General features: G+C 43.6%; 1 protein-coding gene across 1 annotated transcript in view; it reads right to left on the bottom strand.

Annotated features, from left to right (window-relative positions):
- SASH1 (SAM and SH3 domain containing 1) overlaps nt 1-13,111 on the bottom strand; it is a 193,914-nt gene that overhangs the window by 140,519 nt on the left and 40,284 nt on the right. Inside the window, exon 2 of the mRNA XM_068985545.1 lies at nt 10,490-10,618. Within this exon, the coding sequence (XP_068841646.1) occupies nt 10,490-10,618 (129 nt within the window). The remainder of the gene's footprint in view (nt 1-10,489; nt 10,619-13,111) is intronic.

Here is a 13,111-nt window from a genome sequence, read left to right as displayed (position 1 = left end):
CAGGCAATGCCCTGACTGAAGTTCCAGGTAGGCCCCAGACAGAGAATGACCAAACAGGTGGGCGATGGGGTTTACCCACTGGGTTATTTGGCCTCCCTTTGGGAGCACTATTTCCTGCCTCTGCCCAAATGAAATTATAACATTATTAATATATGTCTCATAGGGGTATTAAAAATACATAAGGTGATAGGTATGGATGCCTCACGAACTTCAACATATTTTTAAAATGTCATTATTGCAATAATTATCAGTATTGTTATTATGGCCTCTTCACATTTCACCCTTCCTTTCTAGTTATTGCAACTACTTTAGGTAGTGAAGCAGATAAAGTATCTGAGTTTTACACACGTTAGGTAATAGAGATGATCAACTATGCCAAATAGCTTCAATGATAATTATCATAAAATCACCGGCATTTAAAAGATTCATCAGAAACATTAACTAGTGACTTTCACTTAAGCTGAAAATCTCCCTTAGAAAGGTTTTTAATGTTCATGAGTCAAGTGACTGACTCCAATGAAGAATTCAGATAAATTATCGAAAGAGATTCCAAAAGATGAAAGAGATCAAAGGAGTATCTTGGAGAAGTGAAACCCACATGCCCAGGAGAAAGGATATCCACACACAAAAATGCCCTTTGAAATCACAGCTGGAAATCTGTCTTCCTCTTGGCATCTTTGTTAAAAAGGCATGTCCCTGCCATCGCACACATTAAAAAATAACATACACTCCCACAAACATATCCAGATGTTCACGAATATTCATGATGTGCTTCCAATCTGGTTTGGACTTACCCTTGATTTATTTTTGATTAAGTTTCATCAGCTTCTGCTGGGGCCCATGAGATGGATGGCATGGCTGTACCACAAATTTCAAACATCTTCATACTCTAAATAATTGCAGAAAGTCTCTCAAAGTATCCCTTAGAAATAAATGCTTTATGCACCAGCCTCAGAATAATCAGTGATAGAGAAACTGGTTCACTCCCGAACTCTTAACAGCACTGCTCTACTTGGTCAATGAAGCCTCCATTTCTAAAACAAAGGTTGACATGAGGAGGTGGCGGGGGAGCCTGCAAATAGCTAGACTCTAATGTCCCTTTTTGAGAAATATGGCAAGAGATGAGCAGAAAGTCAACACCCTGCTCTGAGGGTTCTGTGATGTATTTTTCACTCACCAGGTTAGTTGTATCCTTCTAAACACTAAATGGTATAAAAAAAAAAAAAAACCAGAAGAACTGAACCAAATGCATAGAACAAATTATCCCAACATTTTACTGTCTTGCTTTCTTCTATTTAAAATAAAATTCACAAAACTTCCAAACTAGGGGTGGGGGGGAGGCAGCTCCAAATCAGAAATTACTGCTGAAACCAGTATAATGATCTTCTCAAAGGAGGTGGCCAGAGAAAGGGCCAGTCAGAATACCTGATGCTCTGGGGCCCAGTTCTTTCTGTCCTTGGTCATTTTGGTTGGTGCACAGGAGCTGTGGTGAGAGATCCCTCTAAAATATGGACCAAGTCTAGGGAATTCCCTTGTCCAGTGGTTAGAACCTGGCACTTTCACTGCTGGGGCATGGGTTCAATCCCAGGTCAGGAAATTAAAATCCTACATCAGCCAATAATAAATTTAAAAACTAAATATAAATAGGAATATAAATATAAAATATATATAACTTTATAAATATTTTATTTAAAAATAAAATGTAAAGTAAAATAAGGACCTGGTCTACAGCCACACTACCCTGAACATGCCCCATCTCATCTGATAAGATGTGGACCTACGAGGTCAGAAGGCCAATGTCAGGTGTATGGGCCGACACCAGCGAAGACCCACAACCCTGCAGCTGCTGACTTTCTGTCTGGGCCCTGCAGGCGTCTACCTAATCCCACTCCAGACCCCCAACAACCAACCAGGGCCGTAGAGGACAGGTGGACCCCTTGGCCTGGGCCACTCAGTCTTTGCCAAGGATCTCAAACTTAGACCCTTGACAATATTGTCAAATAACATTGTAGATGTGGATGCAGAAACCCACTGAAAATAAGGAAACATTAATCACACTCCTTTACTTTTCTCTCACAAGGAGACCATACTGCCTCTAGCGTGCTACAAATTAGCATGTTTAAATAGCCTATAATTAGCTTGTGATTAGCACAAATAAATTACACTGTAATCTTCCACGTGAAAAGTGTTTAATTGTTACATGTAAACTCTGAGATCATACTATAGTCCTGGTTTTAATATTCCAGGGCTTCAAAAAGGCACCTGGCCTGGGCCTCACTCAACTCTGAAAGGTCCCAATTCTAAGAACAAAGGCACTCCTTTCCCCTCTGAGCCCAGATTCTGGCCTCTGTAATTCCTGGGTTTTTCTCCCCAATTACTGTCAACTTGATTAACATTTAGGAATTCTCTCTGTTGTATGTAAATGAAAACAACTACAAAGCTCAGACTTTTTCCCCTTTCTGGCAAGCAAATGTATTTTGAGCAGAATGCTATTTTGGTGTTTAATGCCCCCAGGCACACTGCTTTTACAAATGCAAACAAACAAAAATCAGTCATTTCTGAATGCTCAGGAGCAAAACTAGAAAGGGAAGCTGATGTTGTTGATTCATATTTGAAAAGTCTGATGGGGACTATTCTATATACTCACACAACTATTCTATCAGCGACTGTATCTAATCTGTCAGCTTCCAGAATGTACAGCTGTCTACAAAGGTCTCCAAGCTGAAGAGGATGGAAGGACACCTAAATTGATTGTTAAGTAGAATAAAAACCTTCTCAATTATGAGAGGTACAGGATGCCAAGATCAAATCTGGCAGCCAAGAGGCCTGTTTATGTCTATGTTAACGTGGTGCAATGTACAAAAAATGCTGACTAAATTGGGACTGGACATTTGACTACAAATGGGACTTTGTCTGAGAGGAGCCTGAGCAGAGAACTGTATTACCATCTGGCTTAAGACATAAAGGCTCAGTGTATTTTGACATCAAGTGTGTGAATCCCACAGCAGAATGTGGTTCAGACTCACTATCTAATGGCCACTGTTTCTGACTGCAATCTGCAAATCAACAGTAGCCCAAAGCTAGCAAATAATGTCCTTTAAGACAAAATGAAACAAAACAAAAGCAAATGCCCTTAGCGCAACAGTTGGGCTTTAGCATTCAGCAGTTGAATATTTAAACTCAGGACAATTTGCAACACAGATCATGTACTTAACCTATGGGTGAGAATAAGAATTCAGGAATCTGGTACCCTCCTGGGGCAGCCAGTGTTCCCTAAGTGCCTAGGTGGGGGGAACCCTTATCTTGTCTTGAATATTCAGGGGGCTTAAAGTTACAGGAAACCTGTTTTCCACAGGTTTTGCTGTTTCTAGCAAATAACAAAAGAGCAGTCAGTAAGATAAAACAAAACCCCCCTGGAGACTGCACAAGTCTGCATGGCTTGGGAAGGCCACAAGGTCACCTTGGCCCAGCCGATCAACTATTGCGAAAGGGCGATTATTTTTGTTTTGTCTTGGGAATGGTGATGAATCAAAGCAACATTCTTTTTATATTGTTAATAATACAAGACCTGTGAAAGGACAGCGTTTATCTTTCCTCCATACGTGTGTTTATATCGTAGATTCTAGCCACAGTAAACTTCTCTCCATGGCCCATAAAAGCCACATTTTCGCTCTCATTTTTGGCTTTTTCTCCGTGACCTCGGCCTTAAATTACTCTGCACTGTCTACACCTCCCTCCCCAACCAGATTAATCTTTCTGTTTCTTTACAGTTGGGCTTAGGCATCACCTCCTCCAGGAAGCCTTCTTTGATTTTCCTAAACTGGGTCAGGGTCTCTCCAGTGTACTTCCTGCACTTAATAGTCTGCTTAAGGAATTCTTGGTGGTCCAATGATGAGCACTTGGCACTTTCACAGCCACGGGCCAGGGTTTAGTCCCTAAATGGGAAACCAAGATCTCGCAAACCAAAAAAGTACGACCAAAAATAATAGTCTGTTTATTTGTCTAAAACCCCCACTAAATTATAACATCTTTGTGGATGGGGAATACATCGTTGTATTTCTGGAATGACCAAGTCTCAAGACACATGCCTGATGCTCACTTAATAGTCTTAAATAATGACATATACAAATAAATTCAACAAATACTCACTGAGTACCTATTATGTGCCATGCACTATATACAGAAAGGACCAAAACAGACTGACAAACATCCCTGTCCTCAATCCAGGATTTACTGAGAAGGGACATGGGGAAACTTTGCAAGGTGGCGGCTGTATTCTATGCCATGCCAGGATGTGGGTGATATGACTGCCCTCTTGGCAAAATTAGGTAGCTCAGATGCCTGCATTTCAACGTGTAAACTGTACTTCACAAACAAGAAACTTTCAAAAAGTAAAGGCAGAGGAACTAGAGATCAAATTGCCAACATCCGCTGGATCATGGAAAAAGCAAGAGAGTTCCAGAAAAACATCTGTTTCTGCTTTATTGACTATGCCAAAGCCTTTGACTGTGTGGATCACAATAAACTGTGGAAAATTCTGAAAGAGATGGGAATACCAGACCACCTGACCTGCCTCTCGAGAAATCTGTATGCAGGTCAGGAAGCAACAGTTAGAACTGGACATGGAACAACAGACTGGTTCCAAATAGGAAAAGGAGTACGTCAAGGCTGTATATTGTCACCCTGCTTATTTAACTTCTATGCAGAGTACATCATGAGAAACACTGGACTGGAAGAAACAAGCTGGAATCAAGATTGCTGGGAGAAATATCAATCACCTCAGATATGCAGATGACACCACCCTTATGGCAGAAAGTGAAGAGGAACTAAAAAGCCTCTTGATGAAAGTGAAAGTGGAGAGCGAAAAAGTTGGCTTAAAGCTCAACATTCAGAAAACGAAGATCATGGCATCTGGTCCCATCACTTCCTGGGAAATAGATGGGGAAACAGTGGAAACAGTGTCAGACTTTATTTTTGGGGGCTCCAAAATCACTGCAGATGGTGACTGCAGCCATGAAATTAAAAGACGCTTACTCCTTGGAAAAAAGTTATGACCAACCTAGATAGTATATTCAAAAGCAGAGACATTACTTTGCCGACTAAGGTCCATCTAGTCAAGGCTATGGTTTTTCCTGTGGTCATGTATGGATGTGAGAGTTGGACTGTGAAGAAGGCTGAGCGCCGAAGAATTGATGCTTTTGAACTGTGGTGTTGGAGAAGACTCTTGAGAGTCCCTTGGACTGCAAGGAGATCCAACCAGTCCATTCTGAAGATCAGCCCTGGGATTTCTTTGGAAGGAATGATGCTAAAGCTGAAACTCCAGTACTTTGGCCACCTCATGTGAAGAGTTGACTCATTGGAAAAGACTCTGATGCTGGGAGGGATTGGGGGCAGGAGAAGAAGGGGACGACCGAGGATGAGACGGCTGGATGGCATCACGGACTCGATGGACGTGAGTCTGAGTGAACTCCGGGAGTTGGTGATGGACAGGGAGGCCTGGTGTGCTGTGATTCATGGGGTCACAAAGAGTCGGACACGACTGAGCGACTGAAATGAACTGAACTGAACTGAAGAGTAAAGATGAAGAGAGAAGGCAGGATGCTGGTAACTGCTGAAGGGCACAGAAGTTTGTTATACTATGCTGTTTATATATGTTTGAAATATCCCAAAATAAAAGCTAAAAGAAATCTCTGCACTCATATGAATAAATATTAATGAAGTACAAATCACAGACTCTCCAGCATCACTACAGGAATTTTTGAACCAGGAATAAAAGGGAAGGAAAAGAAATAGGCAGTTACAGGTCTCTTACGATGATGGACAAGGTATTTTATAGCAATTTCCCCCATTTAATCCTGGTAATGACTTTATGACAGAGGATGAGATGGCTGGATGGCATCACTGACTCGATGGACGTGAGTCTGAGTGAACTCCAGGAGTTGGTGATGGACAGGGAGGCCTGGCGTGCTGCGATTCATGGGGTCGCAAAGAGTTGGACACGACTGAGCTACTGAACTGAACTGAACTGAATGACTTTACGAGATATTTTTATCCCATTTTATAGAAGGGGAAACTGAAACTTAGACAGGTTACACAACTTGCCAGCTAAGTACAATGGCCAGAATCTAAACCCCGAGTCGCCCATCTTGCCATCATGTTTCTCACCGTCTTTTGCCACTGTGACAACCACAGAGGCTAGGACTCCCACCTGGGCTTGGGGTGGGAGAAGGGTAGAATCTGAAGAAGCCCCAAGAATCATCTCTAGACATAACAGATACCACTTTTACTGCCTCCTAGTCCAGAATTATACCTTGAAAGATTAAATTATGAAAATTGCAAGGAACAATAATTATGCCCCAGAATTATCCCTACACCATCAGCGATGATTCTGATATCCCATTCTGATATCCTCTGAAATAATGTGCAATATTTGTTTTTATACTTCGGATCCTTAAAGACCTGGGTGCATCTCGCCTGGGCTCCTGGGTCCTGGTTAACAATGTGTTAACAATCTGCATGGATGGAGATCCAGCATCATGAACAGGGTCCCACTTTACAGTGGTAACTTTTCCATCAGGGCTGTGCTACACCAACCACCACACAAACTTGTTTCTGCCAACATCCGAGCAGATTCAGCTTCCAAGATGCCAAGGAAGCTGACATGGCCAGTAATGAGAGGCTACCTTGAGAGTGTCTCTCCTGGCCACTGTCACTTTGACAGATGTCAGACTTAGCATCACTAGAGATGAGCCCATTATGGACTTGGGAAGCTGCTGTCATTTCCAAATGCAGCTTCTTGCAGCCAAAAACACACACGGTGCTCAGGGATGTGCCAAATGTATGGAAATACGGGCAACTTCCCTGCTGTTCAAGAGCGCTAATGTCCCGATCCCCAGCAGAGGCAAAGGCTGCGGTCCAAATACACAGTCCCTTTAGGGCCCATTTGGTGCTAAATAAAAACTCTCACGATAGTTATACATTTGAATCACAATCCCTGCTTATGCTGTTGAATTTTCACCCATCTGTCCTCTCTCTGTTACCTCCATCTAAACTAACTGGTCCCCCAAAACACTTTATCAAGTAAGTGCTTTATTCCAGTCAGGGGCCAGGTGATTAGGTCCTGGAGAAGTAGTTTGATATCCAGTCCAGAAAGTTAATTACTAACATAATTATCAAAACCTTTTATTTTCTCAGGGTTAAGTCAAGCATCTCTATGGGTAGGGTAACTTTTGGGCTTGTTTATTCTCCAGTTGGTATGTAATTAGCTCTTATGGACACTGCATGTTTTGGGACTTTTTAAAGCCAAAGAAATATCTAAATATGTTCCATCTATAGAACATTTCCTCAATTCCCCAAATTCACCCAGAGGATTTGAAATGAAACAAACCCGAAAGACCTGTTTAAACCATCACCAAACTTTCCATCGTCAGGCTGTCTCTAAGGACTTTTTCTGCAGAGGACACCACAAGCTTGATGTTACTTTTTTCCCCCTAGAAAATGCTTTAGAATCCTAATGTGTTACTATTTCCTCTTGGTGCTATCGGTGGATTATTTCTTCTCCAAGTCATCTCACTTCTGCTTTTGACAGGGCTGCTTACTAGCCCAGAAAAGAAGGATTTACACGGCAGGTCCTCAGACCCAAAGCTGCCCCAACAGCAGAGCAGGAAAGAAGTTTGCCTACTTGTCTGAAGGCAAAAATCAAAGTCTAGAAGTTACAGGTAAAATCTGATGCAATAAAGAGAGCCTTATGGACTGAAAGTTACAGCTTTTTAAGAAAATCGCTCTCCATCAAGACTCAATCTGTGATGAGCTAATCACTGCAAGAGGACGCTTTCCCCAGGTCACTAGAGTTGCAAGCATGGCCTGAATGATGACCTTAAAACACCTCTAGGGATTTCCCTGGTGGTCCAGTGGTTAAGACTCCTCACTACCAATGCAAAGGCTTTGGCTTTGATTCCTGGTCAAGGAACTAATATTTGGCATGCCATGCAGAGAAGCCAAAAGATTTTAATTTTTTAAAAATGCTTTTTCAGTCTCCAGCTTATGGACTCCTGAATAATGAGAACCATGTGGCATTTAACTTGGTCTTCAGCACTTGTCTGGAATCTCATAGAAAGGGAACCTGAATATGATGACTTGGACCTTACTTTTCTCACTAACTACAGTTGAAAGGATGAAGAGTTTCCAGCCTGGCTGGAACTGGCTCCCATCAATGTTACCCACCATCACATTTCTGCAACTCTGATGAGAACTAATTTAGCTCCTGTGGTATTTTCTCCCACACTGTCTTCTGAAGCTCTGGAACAGAGCACACCAAATGAGGCCCATCTGTCTAAATGGGAAGAAGTTATTTATCCCACCTCCAGGCAGGCTTCCTTTCCTACCAAGAAGCTGTTCTCCAAGCTTCCCAAACACTGTGGGATAATTATGGAAACCCCAACTCAATCGGTTAGAATTTGGGGAAGAGCAGTTGAGTGTCATATCAAGGATCATCTGCCAGTTCACAGCCATCATTTTCTTACTTGGTGAAGTGTCCTAGGAAGCCACAGAATATCCTACCAGACTATTTTTCAACGTCAAAATTGCAACATCCAAGAACTCAGTGCCATAATTAGGTTATTGTTTGGCTACAATCTTGCCAAAAGGAAGAGAATCAACCTTTTCCCAGCAGGTTAGCCTAGTCTTTTCCCACACGAGAATACTTTCTTAGAAGAAAGGAAACACCTCTCTCCCACTGACACACGCCAGGGGTAAAGTTATAAGAAAGACGCCCTTAATAACAATGACGCCCCGGTGCCTGCTTGGGCCATGGTGCCAGGCTCCTGGGATGATGACTTTCTGCCCCCAACTGATGCTTCTCAGTCTCAGCTGACTCTATTATACCAACTCCCACCCATGTGGAATACAAAATCAGCGAGGAAAAAGGATCAGTAATTATTTGACAGTTATGCTATCAGAAACCTTTAGGTGGATTGAGTTAAGGAAAAAAGTGAAAGTGCATAAGAGCACCAGCATCTTACCTACAAAGGAAGTGAATCATGTACTTGCGAAATGTAGCAGCTGCAGTGCCTAAACTGCTTGTTGGATCCCTTATCCAATAGGTCTTTTGTAACATCCTTATCCAACAGGTTTTTATAATAGGTTTTTTATAAAAGGAATCAGTCATAAAATAATTATAGAAAATCACAAAATAAATAAGGATTCAATAGAATCAGTGTGCTTTTTTTTTTTTTTTAAAGGCAAGAGGTGTTGTTACTCAAAGAGCTTCCCAGGTGGCTAAGTGGTAAAGAATCCATGGGTTTGATCTCTGGGTCAGGAAGATCCTCTGGAGAAGGAAATGGCAATTCACTCCAGCATTCCTGCCTGGGAAATCCCATGGACAGAGGAGCCTGGAGGGCTACAGTCCATGGAGTCACAAAGAGTCAGACACAACACAGCGACTAAACAACAGCGTGGAAATACTGGCAGATATAGATTTCATGGCATGCATGTGTGCTAAGTCACGTGAGTTGTGTCTGACTCTTTGCAACCCTGTGGACCACAGCCCTCCAGGCTCCACTGTCTATGGGTTTCTCCAGGTGAGAATACTGGAGCGGGTTGCCATGCCCTCCTCCAGGGAATCTTCCCAACCCAGGAATCAAACCTGCATCTCTTATGTCTCCTGCATTGGCAGGCAGGTTCTTTAATACTAGCGCCACCTGAGAAGCCCATAGCTTATATGGACCTAAGGTACTGCCTGGAGAATCCCAGGGACAGGAGCCTGGTGGGCCACCGTCTATGGGGTCACACAGAGTCAGACACGACTGACGTGACTTAGCAGTAGCAGCAAGGTATTTATTTACTATTTATCACATGCAACTTCAAATTCTCCACTAACCATACACATAAAGGTCTTCACAAAACAGACAAATGAATTTCAATGCACCTGAGAGAAGGAATATAGCCATGAAAAATGGTGATGACAAAGAAGTCTTAATAATACAGAACTATAATAAAATATTAAGTATAAGAGCAAGAATTACATAGCTGATGTAAAAATGCCCCCAACAGAGAGGTGCTGAAACACCTATGTGGGTTATTACTAGGTGAGAAATTAGGATGGTTTCTTGCTTCTTTAAACTTTATCTTGTTGAAAACAAAAAGAAGAAAACAAAGGAAGAAAGGAAAGAACTAGCCTAGACCTCCTTTCGGCTTAGAGTCAGTAAAAATGTAGTGTATTTATCAGTCTAGCGTAAAAATATCCTTTCCTCTTGAGTTAAAATAAAAATGCGATATTTTCGTAAGTACAAAAATTTGATCACTGTTGCCCCTACTGATACTTATTGTCTGATATCCAGAGAACTGGGTTAATCCTTTGGGGATCTGAATTCTTTTATCTCAAAGTAGTGCAGCAAAATGATCCACGCACAAGCGTTAGAGGGGGAGGGAGGGGACGCTGGACCAGGAGCAGACCGGCTGGGCAAGCGCATATTCCCAGGATCCCACTCACCACGTCCAGGTCCTGGGAAACCCGCCGTTTCCGCAGCTCCTCCATCCTCTCACACACGTCAGAGAAGCAGGTATTGTAGTAATCTGCATACTGCTGAGCCAGGTCATCGATGTTTCCCAGGGAGCCGTCCTGAGGGTGAGGAGAGCAGGGAAGAAACAGAAAGAGAACAGAGGCGGTCAGTCCACCTGCATACGCCCTGTGTCCTCTAGTCTCCCTCTGTGTAGCCTTTATAGTAATAACAGCTGGTATTTTTTAAGTGGTGGACATGTGCCACGCTGTTTTACACGCAACATCTCCTAATCCTCTGGACAGTCCTCAGACATTTTTCTCCCTGCATAGAACAAACAACAGCTCAAAAGAGCTGAGCCACAGCCCAAGGGTTCCAGGGCTACCACGCAAAGAAGCCGGGTCCCCAACTCAGGACTGTCTGATGCCAAGACCATGATTTTAACTCACACCCCTGCTTGCCTCTGGCCAAGAAATCCCCAGAAATAAACACTGTCAGTGCAAAGGCTCCCTAATGCCCAACTGGCAGGATTCCCTGGTGGCTCAGATGGTAAAGAGTCTGCCTGCAATGCAGCAGACCCAGGTTCGATCCCTGCATCAGGAAGATGCCCTGGAGAAGGAAATGGCAACCCACTCCAGTATTATTGCCTGGAAATCCCATAGACAGAGGAGCCCAGCGGGCTACAGTCCATGGGGTTGCAAAGAGTCAGACATGACTGAGCGACTAAGCACATGAATCAGAACCTCCAAGGAAGCTTTTAAGGATCCACATGCCAGGACACCCTTCCCAGGAGGAATTCTGGTGGGAAGCTGAGAATTCAGGAGCCAACAGGGAATGCTACATCTGGGACACACCTCAGCCACACCTCCTATGAGATGCTCAGAAAAGTGGGAACGCTTGTTCGCTACGTCATTCAAGCACAGATGCAAGAGGACACGTACACATTCACCTAAATATATAAGGAAATACGTCTGTCTCCATTCAGGGAAAGGCCCAGAAGTTCTGAGGTCTGAACCCTCCAGTTCACCCTCATCTCTGCTGCCACTTCCAACTCATCAGCTTAGGTATGTTTCCTAATCTCCAGCTATTTTCCCATGAGGAGTAATGAAGCAATGTGACACTCTCAGAGCTTGGTCCTTCACAGAACTCTGACACACAAGTTAAGTGCTTGATTTTCTAAACTAATAGTATTCACTACAAGATAACACTTCAGACTACAGTCTTCCTTTAGGGGAAGTGATTCCTAAATATACACACACAGAGTGATGCTGTGTACATTCGTAGGTTATGCCATTTCTTCTATTCATTCATTCATTCATTCCGAGAAGTATCTTCCCTGTCACTTCTCACCTCCCAATGCGTTCTTTCTTTGGTATGAATAAATGACCCTACCAAAACAACCAAGGAAAACACAACTGTTAGACAACCGAAAAGACACACACACATTTTGCCTGGGACAGACCACTGGTCAGCCCATTGCACAGTTCCGTCACCTATCATGCAGCATGTGTCTAAGACTGCAGAGCACACTTACTTAGACACAGGCAGGGTTTGGGAATTAAACGTTCTTCAAAAGCCTTTCTGCTAAAGACCACAAGGCTCCAGTCAGGATGCCCAGGTCAGAACAAGCAACTGCATGTATTCCACTTCCGCTTTCAACAATGTCACAGAACTGACCGAGTGGGGAAATAGAAATTGAAAGAAATGATTTTTTCTTTCTTTTTTTTTTTAAGAAAAGATGCTTCCTTTCTTACCAATAAAATGTTCTGTATTTGAGGTAATGGCCTCGAAGTCTGCAGTACAGCATAGGGGTGTGAAGCTCTCTGTAAAAACAGTTAAGATGTTTGCACGTGTCTGCACAGGTCATTCCCTCACGTTTGAGACGACAGGCTGGATGGACACAGCGGGGTGGCCAGAGTCTACTGCCCCCCCTTGAAAACATTCATCGTCAAATTTCCAACAGGGAAATAACACGGGATCAAAATGGAAGTCCACTGCCAGCCAAGAGGAAACGCACAGAGGAGGCCAGCCTTGAAGTCCTCGCTTTACTGCTTTCCGTAGATGTGAGCTTCCTGACAAATGGCATCATAAATCAGACTATGATCCTGAGGTTTGTCCTGACTCGTCTGAACGCAACAGTACACACCCTATGGACCACAAAGTGAAAACCTACCACCTCCTGACTGGGTTTTCTTGTCTCCTTCCCCAGTTGGCCTCATTGGCCTTGATCCAGTCACCAAAGGGACCTTGCAAAACAGAGATCAGACCAGGTCGCTCTCCTCTGAGAATGACACACGCTGCCCTCATCACCCATTCTACAAATAAACCCCACCCTCACCAGGCCTGGCTTTCAGGCCCCTTCATCTCTGCTGCCCAACCCCAGCCTGGAGAAAGGGGCTGTGGTCTGCCACCGAGGGCCAGAGGAGCCAGAGAGCACGGGCAGCCCCTCTAGCAGCAGCTGGCCCCCTCCCACCACCAGGAGAAAGTACTGGAAGAAATTTTTAGGAAAGAGTGCAGGCAGAAGAGCTGCTCCCATGGGAGCATCTACTCCAGACACCAGCTACTGACAGCCAGGACTATGACTGCAAAGTGGCCAGTGAGGTAAGGGACTGGTC

Source organism: Capricornis sumatraensis, chromosome 13 (assembly GCF_032405125.1).
Source record: "Capricornis sumatraensis isolate serow.1 chromosome 13, serow.2, whole genome shotgun sequence".
Lineage (NCBI taxonomy): Eukaryota > Metazoa > Chordata > Mammalia > Artiodactyla > Bovidae > Capricornis > Capricornis sumatraensis.
The sequence above is the reverse complement of the archived record's forward strand: the minus strand, read 5'-3'. Positions and strand labels throughout refer to the sequence as shown.